Source organism: Peromyscus maniculatus, chromosome 20, assembly GCF_049852395.1.
Source record: "Peromyscus maniculatus bairdii isolate BWxNUB_F1_BW_parent chromosome 20, HU_Pman_BW_mat_3.1, whole genome shotgun sequence".
NCBI classification, from domain to species: domain Eukaryota; kingdom Metazoa; phylum Chordata; class Mammalia; order Rodentia; family Cricetidae; genus Peromyscus; species Peromyscus maniculatus.
This window is the reverse complement of record NC_134871.1, coordinates 7,206,896-7,226,522: the sequence shown is the minus strand read 5'-3', so window position 1 is coordinate 7,226,522 and position 19,627 is coordinate 7,206,896. Positions and strand designations below refer to the sequence as shown.

General features: G+C 39.0%; 1 protein-coding gene across 1 annotated transcript in view; it reads right to left on the bottom strand.

The window, feature by feature from the left end:
* Positions 1-338: 338 nt before the first annotated feature.
* The window catches only part of Has2 (hyaluronan synthase 2), a 28,306-nt gene continuing 9,017 nt past the window's right edge, over positions 339-19,627 (bottom strand). The window contains exons 2-4 of the mRNA XM_006982381.3: positions 16,758-17,384; positions 5,668-5,769; positions 339-3,914 (exon numbers count right to left, since the gene is read on the bottom strand). Of these exons, the coding sequence (XP_006982443.1) occupies positions 2,985-3,914; positions 5,668-5,769; positions 16,758-17,384 (1,659 nt within the window). The 3' untranslated portion in view covers positions 339-2,984. The remainder of the gene's footprint in view (positions 3,915-5,667; positions 5,770-16,757; positions 17,385-19,627) is intronic.

Sequence of the window (19,627 nt, the reverse complement as noted above, 5' to 3'; positions counted from 1 at the left end):
GTTGGCAGAGGTGAGAATTTTCATGACATACCACCAACACTGGAAATGTAGACTATCTTTCTACATCACAAGGTTGCCAACCCTTACTATAGCACCAAGAGACTTTAGTGGGAACTCCTAGGACTAGAATCAAAAATACCACTGGTCCCTACTGAACCCATACTATCTGGTGCATCTAGCCACATGGTAGCATTGCCAAAGAAATGAAGGATTCTTTGAAAACAAAACAATAAAAATAAAATAATTTAGAAAACTTGATGAATTTTAATAACTGGGAAAATGGAACAATTAACCACAAAAATTCCTCAAGCCAGAAAATGCTATTCGATGCCTCAACCTACTTTTTAAAAAATGATATTTATTATCCTTTTACTTCGTGTAAAGACAATACATGTTCACGGTACTAGAAGAATACAAAAGTGTATACAGAATATAAATTAACCATATTGCCATAATTAGATATAACCACATTTAAACACTGGTCATTACAAAATTGGGATGCTACTGTACAAAATGGTCATGAATACTTCAAGTGTGACATTCTCCAACATTCTCATATACTCTCTGATAGCCTGTTGAGTGGCTGACGTTCCATTTAACTGTTAAATAATGTTAATATACCATCGAACTGTTGCCCATGTTATTCCATTTTAATTAATTTACGTTTTTGTTATTTTGTGTGAGGAATGCAATGATATACAAATTTGTTTATTGCTTTTCTTCACTTCTGGGATTTGTTTCCAGCTATGACAAATTAATATAATAAAAATTCTCTCTAATTTGGGTAGCTACAAAGGAAGCATAGAGGAAAAATTTAGAGACAAAGATAATGTTAGTTGATATGGGCTCTTTGGAGATTTCCAACATAAAACTGGAAGATGCCCACTGAGTATATGAATCATTAGCTGACATATTATCTTTGACCAGCCATGATACTTTTTCTACACAGCTCAGTTTTAGACCATTACATTCAGGAAAACAAACCCCCCTTCCCTTAGAAAAAAGAGACAGTAATCTTATCAAAAATATTTTATTTACAGAAAAAATCAATTATACTATACATCCTATAATGGAAATACATTGAATAATTGCTAAAATAAATACAAGGCAATTAATTCAACTTTTTATAAGAATGAGAAAATTTGACATTTGAACGTTATCAAAGCTTAACTTAGAACATAAATAGTTAAAAAGGCAAACTCAAGTTTTAGTCTCATTTATTGTCGTGGTGTGTTTGTTTTCCACTCGCTGTGCATGCAGTGAGAGTCTGAGTTTTTCAGTACTTGAACAAACCTCTTCATACAAGGTAGAATGTGCAGCTTCCCTTAGTCAAGATGGACCACAGAAGTCTGCATACTAAAGAAACAGAACACTGACTCTATATCTGCTTCACCACAATGCTTTTATCCAGCTATTCTTGTGTTAGTGCATGTTTGGCACAGGTCTACACAGCACCAGCCACAAGGCAAAATATATGGTGTGAAAAGTCAAATTGAATAATTGAGGCCTTGGAATAACTGAATTAGTCAAGTTCGGAAGAACTGGTTCATCCCTTTTTGTATGTACCCGCTCTTAATAATGCTAATTAAATCTTAACATCATTTCTGCTTGCGGACATTTTTAGGAAGGCCAAGTATGGAAGAGATGAAAAGATTACCTGTACAATTCAGAAAAAATACCCTTCCTGAGAAGTAAAGAGGACACTTGGAACACAAATGTGCCAGTTCTGAATTATGTTTTATATTAGTTTAAATTCACTCAAGTAAACATCACCAACATGCAGTGTGAATTGGCAAACTCAGACACTAAACAGGGGAAACACACCTAATGTGTATATGTTAAGGTCTACCACATACAGGCCACAGTATAAAACTTTTGATGAATTGCATTGTATTTGTTCCAATCACACAGATAAATTTTCACCAGCTTTCCATTTTCCTAGGCCTACACAAATACTGCCATCATCTCTAGAGATGACTCACTTTTGATGTTCATATTTATTCAGTACAAGGTGCCCAGTGTTTTCTTTCAAAGACTAGCATTCCCTTTTGAAAAAAAAATCACATTCAAAAATTGCACTTTTCTACCCCTTTGGCCTCAACTTTAATGATTTGCTCGTGTACACATGTGAGTAATGTATTTTTACCTAAAAATTGAAATGTATCTTGGCCCTTTCTAGAAGAAATAAAACGTTAGAATATCGAAAGTTTACATATTTTTTCACAGAAATAAACTATTCAATTATAAAAGGTAGAGAAAGAGAGAATCATTTTATTCTTTCATGAACATCGGTCAACCAAGTTTCACATTTTGGGCAGGTTAATTTTTATAGTATGAATTTTTTAGAACCTATTTTATTATAAAAAAAGAAAAGAAAAGTGTATTTTGGCAGAAAAGTAAAATATAGACTATGATGTGAAATTTGTTTTTAAAAATTGGCATACAAAATGTAAAAACACAGTACAATTATATCAAAATACAGCATAGCCGGTGGCCTTTAAATTCTCCTTTGGCATTTGATTTGGTAGCATTAAAGACAAACATTTTTCCTTAAAAAAAGAAAGAAAAAAATCATCTATCAAAAAAGTCCATAAGTTAGGTTGTGTAGGTTGAAAGAATGTTCCCTTGAGTTTTCAGAATCCTTTTCTTCCACAATCACCCACATAAAGCATGGCTAGTGAGGTATATAGAACAAACACTGTCAGGCGGATGCACAGTAAGGGGAAAAGTGCATAAACAAAGAAGTCATCCCACGTTCCTCAAAATGTTGGGTTAAATCCGAGTTTCTTCTTACTGATGTGTCAGTTCACTTTGGCAGAATCAAAAATCAACCCATCACACGTCTTTGTTCAAGTCCCAGCAGCAGTGATATGTCTCCTGTGGTGGCAGGGTGAGATGCCACAATACTGTACAACCCCTGGAGGAGCTAAGGTGTGTGTGTGTGTGTGTTGTCCCCATGTGTGACTGCAAACATCCCAGTGAGATCATACGTCAAGCACCATGTCGTACTGTTGTCCCTTCTTCCGCCTGCCACACTTATTGATGAGAACCACGTACAGAGTCAAGAGCATGACCCAGTAGCATGCATAGATCAAGGTTCCCACAATGAGAACAGTCTGTTTGGATTCAGAAAATGGCTTTTTTGATTCCTTGTAAATAGTGAAAATCACACCACCTAGAAGGATTGTAAACCACACGGACACTGGAATAAGTCCTATGAAATTAACAACAATGGTCTTCCTTCCAGATGTGCCCCACCCAGCTTTGTTTATGGTTGCAATCGCAAACATCTTGGCAGGAAGTAGGCTTGACATGTATAACACTGAATAGAGAGACATGAAGACCATGACAATATTTCCTCTAAGGCAGCTGGCAAAAGATGACTTTATGAGACCCACTAGCTGGACAGTTAACAGGAAGAGGAGGATGTTCCAGATTTTACCCCTGTAGAAGAGCTGGATGACTGTGGCAATGAGAAAGAAAGGAAAGAATCCAGTGATAACAGCTTCATAGGTCATCCACAAGTGATGCTTGTGAAACCACATGGCATTGTATAGCCACTCTCGGAAGTAGGACTTGCTCCAACGGGTCTGCTGGTTCAGCCATCTGAGATACTCTATAGGTGTTTCAGTAAGGCACTTGGACCGAGCTGTGTATTTTGTTGCATAGCCCAGACTCAGCACCCGGTTGGTGAGATGCCTATCATCACCAAAACTGCATTGGTTGCCCATGAATTCCTGATTATACCAGTCTTCTACAAACTCATGCAGTAAGGAGTTTCTGTACATTCCCAGAGGACCGCTTATGCACTGAACACATCCAAAATAAGACTGGCAGGCCCTTTCTATATTAAAAGCCATCCAGTATCTCACACTGCTGAGAAAGGAGATCCAGGAGTCATACTTGTTTAAAATCTGCAAGTAGAAAAATAAATAAACAGAAGTTAGCTTTAGCTTAATAATACCAACAAGCCCCAAAGTGTCCTGAGATCACTGCCTGGCATGAGATATGTTCTTCTGTGACTCCATTTTGGCATCTCTTCTCTTTCTGCCATTCCTTGTCTTCTCAGGCTCTGTATTATGAAATAAGCTTGATTGGTTGGGTGTATGTGTCTGTATATTAATGGATTTTTTTTTCCTACTTCATTATTCTCATCTTCTTGCTATATTCTTTTGTGCTGTTGGGCACTAATATTGAGTTATATTTTTAAGCATCAATCATCAATCCCTAAGTTTCCCAGATGTGCTTTTGTAAATTACCATCTAAGATTGGAAGATTTTTAAGGTTCTAGGTGTGTTGTGATGGGTGTTCTGTTCACACTGGTCCCTGAAAGAAACGAGGTCACTCTAGGATTCTTCTGTTCTGGTTAATTTCCCAGTTTCCAATCCTTATCTGTTCATTTTCTTTCTCCATTTAGTAATGAATGCCTGGGATAAAAGAATCCCCCAAATAATTATTTCTATCTGAATTTTGTATACCTATCTCCTTTTTAAAATAAATTTCTTTGTTCTTCCTCATATGATGTCTCATTATTGTCTTTTATAGCATGCATACATGAGTCACAAACCAATCCATGTTTTGACGTTCATTTTCTTTGTACTTCCCCTCTGGTGTTAAAAATTGAATACCATACTTTCAAGGGACATTCTGATTTAACCTTTTCCATATTTTCATATACTTATATTTCTGTCCAAGATGCATCAGTATTGTGTCATTAATAATTGTTTCTCCATTACTAATACATAGTGGGACACTTGTTGATTTTTGTCTTTGTCTGTTCTTACTGGTGTAAATTTCAATTGGTATTTCTCTCTTTTGCCTTTGCTTTTCAATTTATATGTTTTAAAATTTTATGCATATGAGTGCTTTTCCTGTCTATATGCATGTCCGTTATATGTATGCAGTGCCCACAGAGACCAGAAAATGGCAACAGAGTTCTTGGAATTGGAGCTATGGATGGTTGTGAGCCTTCATGTGAGTGCCAGACACTGAAGCCAGGTTTTCTGCAAAAGCAGCAAATGCTCTTAACAATTCAATCATTTCTTCGGATCTTTCATTCTGTAATTTTAACCTACCACAGTGGCCAGTTTTCTAAATGCAGAGGTATACAATATACCATCCATTTCTAAATATACTTCCATTTCACTGCTTCTATTACTAAATGACTGCATTATCAGATTTTAGTGGGGTTTTGAATATTAAGTTGTGACCTAAGGGTGCTTGGTAGAAATCATTAATCATATTTATACATTTGTGTTATATGTGACTAATCAGTCACTACAAATACATGTTATACACCAGGGCTAAGCATAGACATCCCAAATTATTTAAAGTTAGATAAGAAAACCAGGATTGAAGTTTGTCTGATGCATGTTCTCACATATGTCCAGCACCAAGACCATGGAACATTGAACACATAGACATTGAATGAATCAATTCATGAGTGTTATTAAAACTATCTCATACAAAAACAATGAAACCGGGCCGGGCGTTGGTGGCGCACGCCTTTAATCCCAGCACTCGGGAGGCAGAGCCAGGAGGATCTCTGTGAGTTCGAGGCCAGCCTGGGCTACCAAGTGAGCTCCAGGAAAGGCGCAAAGCTACACAGAGAAACCCTGTCTCGAAAAACCAAAAAAAAAAAAAAAAAAACAATGAAACCACATGTACCTGGACATCTCCCCCAACACCTCCAACCATAGGGTCTTCTTCTAAAACTTTCACCATCTCCACAGATGAGGCAGGGTCAAGCATGGTGTCTGAGTCACACACCTGCCAAGGAGAAAGCAGGGAATGATTTAAAGAGAAACACAACTGGACCTCCATCACAGTGGAGCTTATGGACTGTACTCTTAGCCTTATTGTCCCAAAACTTTTGTCAGAAAGTGTGACAGAGGATTCTGTATATCATGCCCAATATAGACAGGTTTCCATCAAGCGCAATACACTGCTAGACAGGCTAACTTAGACAGTATTTGAGTGTGTATAATCAGACTGTCCCAGTATGCTGGTTAATCTCAGTTGTCCTTTCACACAGTCTGTAATTGACTTTCTGCTTCTTCATCATGCTGTGCATGCAAGTCTCTATCAGGTGCCTGTGAGCTTTCCAGTCTCTAGAACTGTGAGCCAAATAAAGTTCATTATAAATGATCCAGTCTTAGGTATTTTGTTACAGCAGCAGAAATCATCTCAGATAAGAGTGCCATGACACTCATTAATGGTTCATACTACTCTTTTCTATTAAATGAAGTAAAGCCCTAACAAATGTAATTTGACCAGAGTTGCTTTGTGATGAACCATTGGACAGGCTATTGCAGTTTTTATGTGAAACGTCACTTATGATTTTGTCTGTGTGAACTTGGTCTCTAGTGAGTGGCCCTGGTTTGGAAGTTTGTGGAACCTTTAGGAGATGGAGCTTCGCTGGAATCCTGGGAGATGGGGTTTGAAAATTTTAGACTGGTCTCTGCCCTCTCTGCTTCCTGATCCACAAAGAGATGAGCCAGTAGCTGCAGCCAGCTCCCATGATCACAGAGTCACCCACAGCCATGACTTCCCAGCCATGATGGATATGTATTCCTTTGAATCCTGAGGCAAAATAAATCCGTCCTCCCCTAAGAGGTTGCCTGCTTCTCCCGGATTCTGTTTTCTGACATCAGTCCTGGCTATCCTCATAGTACGAACTCAAGATTTATCCTATTTACAGTCATATGCAACACAATGATATTTTGGTCAAAGATGGGTGATGTGTTTGCTGGTGGCCTCATCAGATTATACCATCGAGTGGCTTTGTAGCCATTTTAGTGTATATAAGCATAATCTATGATGTTTGCCCAAGTACAAAAGTCATCTAAAATGCATTTTCAGAGTATGTTACCATTATCAACCAACACATAACCACATTTATAATCAAAATGGGCAATTTTAACCAAGCCCCGAATTTCCTTAAAAATAATTTGAAGAAAATAAATAAATTATCGAAGCATGGAGCCTTAGGAGCTAACTACATTTATTAAATAAGGAATCCCAACATTTTTAAAACCTATCTCTTTCAATTTTGTTAGTGGCTATTTTTCTGAAAAGATTCCTTGCTAGTGAAGATTGCTGGAAACAGTTATTTAAAGGCAGTATTGGAATTTATAGATTTAAATAATGTATGCACATGCAATTAGAAGAAGTAATCTTACCACTTCAGATTTTAATTGTCATGGGGAATTTGAGTTTAACTTATGGGTTTAAATTTTTTGTTGTTGTTTTGCTAAGTAGAAGCACTCCTTTACAAATAAAAAAAAAGTCTGTCCATTGTTCTTGTTGTGGTTGTCTGTTCTGCCTTATTGATTTTTGAAAATTACCTTTAGGATCACTGTAGTCATTTATTTTGAGGAGGACAAAATAGGCAGAGGGAAGGCTTCGGTTTTTCATTCTAGAGCACAAGACTCCACTAACACTGTTTTAAGTCCAAGCGTTCCAAGCCTGAGTAAGCTACACACAAAGTCAATCAAAAAGTGACTTTGTCTCTTCCATGACTTGTTTATTAGCAGTTTGCATAAGCCTAAACTCTGGGCAGGAGGCCTGCGCTAAGGGGAGAGAAAGGTAAAAGCGCAACTCCAGCCCTGCTTGAGACTCCAGCATCTAAAGTTAAGGACACATCTACCTCTATTGACTTAAGTCAGGAATGGCAAACCAAAGGCTAAAATAAGCTTAAAACAACAGGAAGGGAGCAATCCAGAAGTAACATTCAAATAACCCCGCCTGCTTCTGAGCATAAGCGAGCAAGAGGAACTGCCACTTTGAATGGACTAAACTTGAACTAAATCTCTGAAGTTCATATTTGAATTGGCCCCTCCCATTTTGCAAAAGAAACTCCAGGCAGTCTCTGAGAGAGGCTGTTAGTATGGTGAGCTTAGCTATATTGGGAGGAAAAGTTCTCAGAAATCTCCTGGGAAGGGGTTTGTTATCATAGGATTTAAGAGCTTTAAAGAATTTCAGTTTCTGGATGATGTTTAGTGACTGAATGCCAACTAGAAACCCTGTCTTTGCCAGTTGGAAAAAGCATGTGCACTCAGGGGCACAAGAACTTTTACTTAATAAGATGTGAAGAATACAGTTTTGGTCCTTAAAACTCATCTAATAGGACATTGTTCCTAGTTTCCTCCTCACCAGTTAATAACATGTACAAAATGAATGTTGGCTGCTCAGCTCAGGGTTAGAACGTAGGACAGATATACATTAGTTCATGAGTAACTGAAGCTCACATCAAAAAAAGCTATAGGATATGATTTGCACACAGGAAACAGGGCATAGATCAAAAGTCTTGCCCATATTAGGGTATGATTGTGAATAGCTGAAGCACATAATAATTAGTTATAAGATTTCTCAGCAGCCAATAACAGAATTGAAGAGAAATAACAACTTTTGAATAAAGTAAGGAAAAAAAATAGTCCAATGTCCAGCCCACTGTTGGGAAAAGCACAGAAAGACCAGTCCTCTCCTTTCTGTTTCTTACTCCCACCATTTTAGCCAAGAGTTAACCTCATCTCCTATATCTCTCCTTATATTAAGCAGGGATTGGCAAACAAGGGGCTTTAGGTAAAGACCAGCCTGCCACCTATTTGGATATTGCCCAGGGGTTACGATGATTTCTGTGTTTGAATTTGAAAAGAAACAAAGTGAGGATATTTTGTCACGTATGTAGATTATATGAAATTCAAATTTCACTGTCTATGGCATCCAGCCAAGCTTGTTCACATACCTGTTATCTTCCTCTGTGCTCACACTACAACAAAGTCAAACAGTTGCAAAGCATAATATTTACTCTCCAGGGTTTTACAAGCAAAGTGTGCCGACCTTGGGTTTAAAGTAATTGGCTGAAGGAAAAGGCTCTGCTTTCAAAAAAGTAGCAACAACACTGAGATTAAATGTTTTAAATCCCAGTTTTAATTATGCAGGCTTTTCAAAGGTTCCCTTCTTCTCCATATGGTACAGAGTGGTGACTCATATAGCAGAGAATGTTAACTAGTGTATAGATTTTCTATAGTCAAGACTGCCTACCTTAAGAACAAATGTTCACAGAATCAAGAAACCTAAATTCTTGAGTCTTGCCTCTTACCAGTGCATGGCTTTGAACTTATCACAATCACAGTTCATTAGTGAGACCCTGAATATGTAAATACTGCATGTGTTACAAAACACTGTATGTCATTAGTACAAAATAGTAAGTAATCCTTAAATGATTTGCTTCTCAAGGGAACCCAAACCTCAGAGATCGTTGCCCTACAGAGAGTGCTCAATTGAGATAAGCGCTAAAAGAGACACAAGACTCTTTTAGAGACTGACTCCATAAGAGACAGTCTACATGATTACATGTAGACTGTCTCTTATGGAAACAGATTATAGTTTACCTGAAACCATCTACAACAGTTAGGAACCTCACAGCAACCTAATTGGAGCTCCCCTCAAGAGCGCTTCTCCCCCACCGCCTTTCATATCCCAAGACCCAAGTCCAAAAGGCAAAGGCTGAATGTTTCCCTCAAACTTTTGGGAAGTGTCCTCCTTCCTTTCAGTTTCACTAATGGATCACCTCTGTAGTTCATATTTCATCTTAACAAGCAGTGTGAAGCCGGCACAGCAAGAGGAAATCTGAAATTGCTGTGGTTGACTTCTATGAGGAAACAAGTTGAAAAGAAATCAAGACCTCTTCAAGTGTTTCCTTTCCCAGTTCAACTCTTTCTTGATCTTGATCCTTCATCTTAACCTTGACTTTCCATCTTAACCTTGGCCCTTCATTTTAACCTTGAGACAATGTGACTATTTCTAGAGGGTGTGAAATTCGGTTTTGGTTCCTGCTACAACTTAATTATAAAGTAAATGGAAATTCTGGTCCTCTATCCCAAGGAATGTCTCTAAACAAAAGAGGGCAAGAGTGAGGGGAAAAAAAAGAAAAAGCAATAACAAATAAACAGAAACAACAACAACACAAAGCCCTCACAAATAGTTACCAATGAGGAAAGAGAAGATGGCCCCACTCTCCCTAGACTCCACTAAGGATGCACCACTGTAAACACTGAGAACTTAAAGGGAAGACCTGTGGATGGGGAAGGGAGTTGATATCTAATTTAGTGGTAGAACACTCACCTAGAAAGCATTAGGCCCTGGGTTTTGTCTTCAGAAACGAAGCAAAAAGAAAGGAAGAAAGACAGAGAGAGACAGAGAGGAAGCAGGGAATACAACAAAAGCACCATGTGAGATTTTAGAATGAAAATAAAACCATTCCCAATCCACAACCTGCCACTTACATAAACTTGGACCAGGTTCTTAACTTCAACCTCTCAGCCCATTTCTCTAAACCTTTATCCCTCAAGACAAACATAGATTATTATTGTTCTTATCAAACCTTGTCAGAATTGTTTCATGATAAGATAATATATATAAAACATTTGCTAATGGATAATACATAGTAAGTAATGAATAGAAATGATATACTCGAAGAAGCATATCAAACAAAAAAAAAAAAAAAAAAAAAAGATATAAACTCTTGTTTCTAGTTCCAAGAAAGAGCTCTTGGTGAAGTTATTTTAACTAAACTATGACCCACCCTGAAGCAGAGGGAACCAGAATTTCACTAATACCTGACAAATTTAGATGACCCAAGTGATCTAAAGCCAATGTTGAAAAAAAAAAATCTTAGATTGAGTTATAGTTTGGTGGAAAGAAGTATAAACTGTAGAGAGTGGTATGCATTTGACAGTGATTAATTCATGACTTGGTTGGGATACAAACCAAATCACTTTTACTTGTCAATCTGCTCTCTTCTCTGTGGGAGCCCGTTCTCGGGTTCCTCGTGGCTTTACCCAGCAGGTCCGAATAGAGGATGATCAGGACCACGGGCCTGAGTGCAGGTGTCTGAGATGGTCTGCACTTGGCTGTGCTGGGGGAGGAGGTCTTTTGCTCCACCCCTTGGTGTCTCTATAAAAACCCTGGGCCAGAGACAGGCGGGGCCCATTGGAATAGGTTCCAGGCCCTCTCGAGGCTATCCTTTATTTTCTATCTGTTTATCTCTGCAAGATTCTCCGCTATAAATCCTTCTATCTAATATTTCCTGCTGATCGCACTCAAGAAAACTCTGGGAAGCTGTGGGGGTGGTGGGTAAACGCCCCACACTTCTCCAAAGTAGAGTCCTTTAACATAATCCTAAATTAAGGGCCCTGTACTGAGCTTTCCACATTCCCTTCATGTGTTTTTGTTTGTTTTAAGACAAGAGCTCACCTGCTACACCCCAGGCTGGCCTTATATTTGTGATCCTCCTTTAGCCTGACCTGTGCTATTATAGATGTGTGTCACCAGGCCCAGCTCTTATTCCCTTCCTTATGTTTTGATTTGTGTTGGTGTGTTATGTGTTATGTGTGTGTGTATGTTGTATGTATTTGTTAGTGCAGGAGCGTACGTGTGTGTGTGGGGGGGTGCATGTGAGTATGTGTGTGCTTGAATGTGGAGGCCTGAGGACTATGACTATATCTTTCTTCATAGATGTCCACCTTTATTTTTGGAGATAGGGTCTCTCACCGATTCTAAAGCTCATGGATTAGGCTAGATTGGCTGTCCAATGAGTTTCAGGGAATTACTTCTCTTTACCCCATCTGAAGTTACAGGCACTAGCTGTGGTCAAGGTTTTTACTTGGTAGGAGGTAAGGGGCATTAGGGGATGGAGGCCAAAGAATAAATTAAACAATTTTGAAAAACAAAAGTTGCACATCTTTAGGGGGGTACTGTATGATGCTTTAAGAGGTATGTATCTTATAATGCTTAAAACTAATTAATCATATCTTTTGCCTCAAGGAACAAAGTGAAAATGAGAACCAAGATAGTAACAGATACATGGAGAGAACATTATGATACGATTTGTCCTTTGTCCTTTGTAGATCTTCAGTATTTTGCTAGAAAGTATCAACAGGTGGGATGAGTAATAATGGTACTAAGTTCAGCCATGATCTGAAAAGGACTAGTCAATCATGAGTTCTGCCTGCAAACATGGATTCAGCAGAGGTCAAGTTCACAACAAACAACAGAACTGGATCTCACTATTCCTCTTTCAAGGTGCACTCAACTTTATATCTCTAAATATGATATTTTCAACACTGCCCTGGGAATATTTCAGTTTCTTGGGCTTTCTACACAGACTCAAAAATAGGCAAATGTCATGCAGCAGTTATTATTTATGATATCTGTGTTCTATAATTTTTCATAAAGACAGGAGCAGTAGTTATTAAAAAACATTTCTAGCAGGAATCCAGAGTTATGCTTCTCTGAGGCACTGATTACATTTTCAATCATTATTTTCTTAACATTTTTATTGGTAGTTGTTTGAGAACTGTTTATATGCATATACCTGATCAATACATAACCTTGTTGTGCTTGTGCTTCTGTTCAAACATCTCTTAATAAATGAATATTACTGAGTATTAACATTGAATTCATGGCCAGTAACACATCCTGGAGAAAACTCCTCTCCATGAGGCATATAATAGCATATATATACATATATATATATATATATATGTGTGTGTGTGTGTGTGTGTGTGTGTGTGTGAATGCATATATACATATATATGTATGTATATATGTATATATGCATGCCAGGCAGTGTGGCACACACCTTTAATACCAGCACTCCAGAGGCAGTGGCAGGTAGAGCTCTATAAGTTCAAGGCCAGCCTCATCTAAAGAGTGAGTTCCAGGGCAGCCAAGGCAACACTGAGAAACCCTGTTTCAAATCAAAACAAACAAAAGAAATCTGTATACCTATGATGCTGTCAGGTTAAATTAATGATAAAATTGCCACTTGTAATTCTCCTGAGCTCCGGGAGTCCAGTTGAAGAGAGGGAAGAAGGATTATATGAGCAAGGGGGGTGGGGGATGGGTTCAAGATCATGGTGGGGAAACCTACAGAGAAAACTGAACCAAGCTCAAAGGAACTCCGGAACTTTAGACCAATAGCTGTGGAACTTGTATGGGACTGGACTAGGCCCTCTGCATCTGTGAGACAGTTGTGTAGCTTGTTCGGTTTGAGGGACCCCTAGCAGTGGGATCTATCCTTGGTGCATGAACTGGCTTTCTGGAGCCCATCACCTATGGTGGGATGCCTTACTCAGCCTTGATGCAGAGGGGAGAGGCTTGGTCTTGCCTCAATTGAATGTACCAAGCTTTGCTGACTCCCCATGGGAGGCCTTAACCTTTTGGAGGAGTGGGTGGGGGCTGGGCCGGGGAGAGGAGGCTGTGGGAGGAATGGGAGGAGGGAAGAGAGGGGGAATCTGTGGTTGTTATATAAAAATGAATTTAAAAAATTTTTAATTAAAAAAAAGAAAATGTTCATATTTATAGAATTCTTTCTGCCTGAGAAATCCTTAATGTACACATCAGGAGATTTTGGCTTTTTCTCTCTTATAGCCTGATGGCCACTTTGTTATATAGATTATGCCTGTTCAAAGATAAGAGATTTGAAAAAACAATTATATAACGTGGATATCAAAAAATGTTTTATAGTCTGATAACATTATGTCAAAATTTAATGAAAAATTAAATATAATCTTAAACTTTTGAAAATTCAGGAAAAAACACCAAGAGTATATATTTAGAAAGCATTGATCCATCACTAGTGACTGATTTCTTGCAGGGCATTTAATTTTGTGCATTGTGATTTTTAAATACATAAAATATACTATTATAAATGTGCACTGCCTTAATAAATGAGATAACCAACATGAGCTTGCTTTTGAGGAGGTAAATAAGACTTTTCCCCTTTGGCGAGGTATAGGCAATTAGGTCAGAGTAGCCCCTTCTTGGAAACTGGTTTCATTACACAATACATCCATTCCAATGTCTAAACTTTCCTCTTCCTCTCTCTTCCTCCCCTATTCATAAGGATTACCTTCCTTTCGTTGTGTATCCTTGCTTTCAGTTCTTCTGCTTTTCTACTTGTTCTATCTCTGAGAGCAACCACCACTATCACAGGTAAACTGCTACTACACTACCTTTCCCTGACTAGGACTTCCTCAGTATTCTAGCTTGAAAGGCTGCAAGTGAGGACAGTAGTCAGCCCAGAAGACAGACAAAGGGAGAGTCCACAATTTCTGAGGCCTTATTCCTGAGCAGTCCAGAGGAAGTGTAGAGTCCCCTGAGACTATCTAGAAAAGAGGGCACTCATGCAGAAAGACAAGTTGGCTTGGGTGCTATTGAGATAGGAAAAACAGCAGAGGGTACGGATGGCTTTAAGAACATTTCGTATTGTTGGGTTTCTCCTTTGTGGGAGGTGAGATCATCTGTTAGTAGTTATGCTGGGAGGAGTTTGGATTGGGAACTGGGAGCATGGTGAAGATATGAAATAATAGGTCATGAGAGCAATAAGCCAGAAACCCAAAAATCAAGTGCGCAGAGTACTGAGGAGCACTGAAGACCAGCTGTGATTAGAAACCAAATGTCTTGGCCACACCTCTCCATGGTGGGTCAGTATTCTCTAGCAAGCACACAGATGGTCACAGCTTCTTCCTTAGACTTCCATTCCCTGTGTCAGACCCAGGGAGCATTGCATCCTACTCTCCTTAAGGCACTTACCCATCAGGTTCAATCCCCAGCCAGGCTTTGTCACCATTGCCTTCACACTTCTCTCCCTTTTGTCTTAATGTAGCCTCTACTTCACAATTTCCACACTTTCGATCAGTCACAAGGGGAAATTAGAGCATTCAGGGTGCAGTTTGAACCTTAAGTGGCTGCCATTTTGTAACCAAGCAAGGTTGTCTTTCAGGAGGTTTGTTGGGGGATGGCATGGAAAGGAAGAGCCAGCTTTGGGATATTAAATGATTTTTACTCCGATTTGTGTGCTTGCAGCTGCAAGAGAGTCTCAGAAGGCCTCGGAGCCCAGATGCCAGGAGTTGCTGGGGTCGGTCTTTTAGAAAGTTTAGTCTGGAGGAAGACTCCAACAGAAAGCCTACTCTAGCCTTTCATATTCCTTATTACTTTTTCCTGGACAAGCACAGTGCACAGTTGTCAAGGAAACAAACAAAGCTCAAAACAAGAATGATGGGAGAAGGGGGTTTGGGAGGAGTAGGTTAAGGAAAAGGAAGAATTAACACAGTGATGTCTTCCTTGGAACTGACGAGTGTAACTAGAATTAAAAGCAAAATATCAAAACAGATGTTTTCTTATTTAAGGCAAAAAAAGCTTTGTTTTTTGTGTTCTAAGTTATTTGTTTCTTTGGGAAACATCCTGTCATCTTCCTATCTAGATCCAAAGGTAAAGCATGTAAACATCAAATGTCCAGAAATAACTGAATCTGCGTTCATAGCAAAAGTTGCACCACTGAGAAATTAGGAGACAAACAAAAGAAGACCTATGCTGACTTCACAGAAATTATATTAATGCGCAAATGGAAACCAGTGAAATACCTCCTACTCTTCCCACACTGTCTGAAATTAACCCCAGGACAACAGATCGTGCATACTATATATTTTAGTATAAATTGGAGGGATAATAAACAACCTATTTACAGTAATATCTCTAGTTATATGGGCAATAACCACGTAACTTTTGCTAAGCCCTAGAGATGTGTTGATTGATCTAATTATTTTAAAGTGCTTTTAAGATTTGTTTATTTGATCTGGTAAACTGAGGCTCAAGGAGGTGAAATTTCTCAGTCAACAGCTAACAATCATTGTGATTAGATACTCAGGCAATGAGTATCTCATTATTGGACCTGGGAGTATGATATGTGTCGATAAAGACCCCTAAGCAATGGGATCACACTTCTAAAAACAGGGTTTCCCTTCTGTAAGGATGGACAAAGGGTTACAATGGCTTTCTTACACCAGACTTACTCCTCTTTGCTTGGTCTCATCATGGTCAAAATCTAAGTAAAGAAGCTGAAAGCAAATGAAAACGAGAAAAATGCCACATACCCAGTGTGAACCGAGGGAGGAGTAGCCTTGCAGGGAGCTAGAAGGGAATTAAGGAGACACAGGCTGCCTCATTTTCCAGCAAGTACACATCATCCCCAACTCTCTCAAAGGTCAAGTTGCAGTGAGGTAATGCTGCTTGAGGAGTGAAATAAACAGCACATTGGTTTTGCTCCCTCTCCAATGATTTGCCCCTCCTTTCCCTTTTTCTTTCTCCCTCTCAATTTTACAATCTTTGCTCTTTTTAAAGTCAAGGCCATTTTCACCGCTCCCCTTTCCCCTGAGTCTGCACACCAATCATTTTCTAGTCTTCCCTTCAGCCCTGCAGCTTTTCTCAAGAAAAGCTTTCCACTCAGGCAGAGGTTATTTTCTTACAGAGCTGCTGCTGCTGCTGCTGGTGTGTGTGTGTGTGTGTGTGTGTGTGTGTGTGTGTGTGTGTGTGTGTGTGTGTGTGTGTGTGTGTGTGTTTAAACAGTGAGGACAAGGATGTTGGGTTTGACTTGGCAGAATCCAGAGGGACAGAGAAAAAATGAAGGAAAAGAGAGAGAACGAAAGGAGAGGTCTCCTGTCCAAATAATCCCAATTTCTAACCAATGGCACAGACAAGGAAGCACTTTCATAGATGCTTTTAACAGTTTTACAAGAATTTTTTTTTCTGTCTTTCAAAATGTGCTTTCAACAGTCATGCTGTTTTCCAATGGACTGAAAGGAGCCCTGTGTTCAGAAGGGACGAGGATGGGCTATAGTATAGGGCTGGGGAGATACAAAAGCTGCTTTATTTCAACGTATGTTTGCCCTGGCAGGCATTTTCGGACCTACCTGTACATAATCCACACTTCGTCCTAGTGCTCTGAAGGCTGTGTACATGACTTCTCGCTTCCCGCCCCATTTTTGCATGATGCAAATGCTTTTGTTAGACAAGACCAATTGTGTTACATGTTGTGAGCTTTCTTTATGGGACTCTTCTGTCTCACCAGGTCCCTTTTCATGGAAGTTGTTCTTCCAGATGTAGGTGGCTGATTTGTCCCTGCCCATGACTTCACTGAAGATGTCCATCATGTAAAGGTCATCATCTGAGTTCCCATCTATGACCATCACGACTTTAATCCCAGGGTAGGTCAGCCTTTTCACAGATTGCAAACATTTCCGTAAGTAGTCAGGATCTTCTTGATACGCAGCAATGCAAAGAGCTACAGTTTTGTTCAATTTAATGGGGGTTTCAAGGGACTTTTTCATTTTCCGGTGTTCCAAAAAGGCAAAGAGGCTTTGGATGATGAGGTGTGATGCTAAAAATGCACCATAGAGTCCAAAGGAAAAATAGTAATTATCCGTTTGGATAAACTGGTAGCCAACAATATAAGCAGCTGTGATTCCAAGGAGGAGAGAGACTCCAAAAAGTGTAGTTCCAATTATTCGCAGGACACATAGAAACCTCTCACAATGCATCTGTAATGTAATCAGAGACACTTGTTGTTAACCAATCTTGTCCCATGCTTATCATATACAGGTATTATGGGCATCAGTGAGCACTGTACGAGGAGCATTCAGGGATTCCCCCCACACCTTTTATTTTTATTCGTTTTATATTTATTGTTTGATAATTTGAAACCTGTGTTCAATAGATTTGATCAATACTATTGTCTACTCCATCCTTTCCAACTCTTCTCATACTGCCACCACCCTCCCACTCTCCCAAATTCATGCACTTTTCTTTTAAATCTGCTTAGTCTACTTAGTGCTGCCAACCTGTGCATAGATATAGCGCCATTAGAGCCATATGCTAAGCATGACAACCTATCAGAAGCTGCATTACTGATGAAAACTGAGTCTTCATTCTCCAGCAGCTATCAACGGTCAATGGCTCCTTAGCTAGGAATGGGATTTGGTGTGCCCCTCCCCCACACAACATTCAGGAATTATAATACCAAGTTTCTCACTTAACTTGTTATGTTGACATCAGAGCTCACCTTCAAGTCAGGATGCCCAGATAGCATAACTCACAGGACTGTTTCAAGAATCAAGTGAGTGGGTAGTGCTAGAATATGTCACATTGCATTGAATACAAACCTGGATGCATTGTTCTCAGTGTCTTAGGTCCAATGCCTAAGGCAGCTAGCTCCCTTTGAATGTAGCCACAGCTAGGCTTCAAAATAAATTTCCTAAAGCAATATTTTTGCCTGCTCAATACTTTCTTCAGTCCATAATTACTGATGAGTAAGAAATCCACAGAAGATTCTGCTGACCTTCCCATGAAAGTATGACTTCATCTCATCTCTAACACACATCCCTAGGCTTACATCTCCATGAAGCTGGATGAGATTGGAGATTAGGAAGACTGGGTTCTGGGACTAGCTTATCAGTTAGTGCTGTGATCTGGCAAGCATCATCTCACTTCCCTGGATCTCAGTGTATTTGTTCGTGCATATGTTTGTTGTTTAAGACCTGTTCAAATGCTCACATTTTACAAATCTCCCTTTGATGTTAAAGTCTGTTACCCCTAGATGTCCTGTATAAAGATCTTTCCAAGCTCCTGTATTGGAAAGACACTCCATCCACCAATGTCAGGTGGTACAGGCCTGAAGGTCAGGAAAACAACAGCATCATTATAGAACAAAATGCATGTTATTAGAATAATGGCTACATTGAGTAAGGAAAAACATCCTGCTGGATTCTAGCAACTGAAAGTCTATCCTATCAAAAGATCCAGCAGATCAGACCTTAAGCCTATCTCAGCTCTCAATTCACCCCTCAATTCTGCATGTATCCTAAATAAGGTTATGTGGTGGGGGATATGTGTGTGTGCATATTTCTGTATGTACAAGCACATATGCACCTGTGTGTGCATACATGTGGAAACCAGATGACAACCTCCAGGGTCATGCCTCCAATGCGGTCCACTTTCCATCACACTTTTTTTTCTTTTTGAGACAAGGTATATCATTGGCCTGGAATTTTTCAAGTCACCTGGACAGTGAACCTTAAGAATCTGCGCACCTCTGTCTAAACAAGGTTTTAAATAATTTAGGGAGTGGAGAGTCATTTTTTTCTGTTTCCTAAATCATTTCTGATATTAAGCATTGGAATTTTGCTCCATAAACCCTTTTTATTTTATTTTAAGCTTCCCCTTCTAGGAATGAACTACCATAAGATGAATAATTGTTACAAATGCAATGTTCCTTTGTTCACATTTCCACCCACTTTGGGAATGGGTTATATTTGCATATCATTAATATATAATAATGTTGTAGTCCAACTAATGTTTGAAATGGAATGAATTATTTTAAATGAAAAATTTGAGAGTCCAATTATCTCCACAAAACTTTTTCCTTTGTATGTTATTTATAGTCTCCTAATCCTTATCAAACTGTAAAGATGAATATCCCTTAGGAAGTAGTAACATCTTGGTTATTAACAACTGTGCAGCTATCTTCACATTTTATTGCATCTATTCACACTTGACTTGGTATGCACTGGACTTCTCAGAAATTTTGATGAGTCTGTCTACCAAAAACATTGCCTTTCCTTGTCTACAGACAGTATGATGGAGCTACAATATTGTGGCCTGTGGAAATTTAAGATAACGCTTCTTCTAGTAGAAAAGAGAAAGATTTTTAAAAAGAACATCATCTCCCTCCAATCTTTTTTTTGTTTAATCTTCCTCTGACCTGAATATATACCAGCAAAGTTCT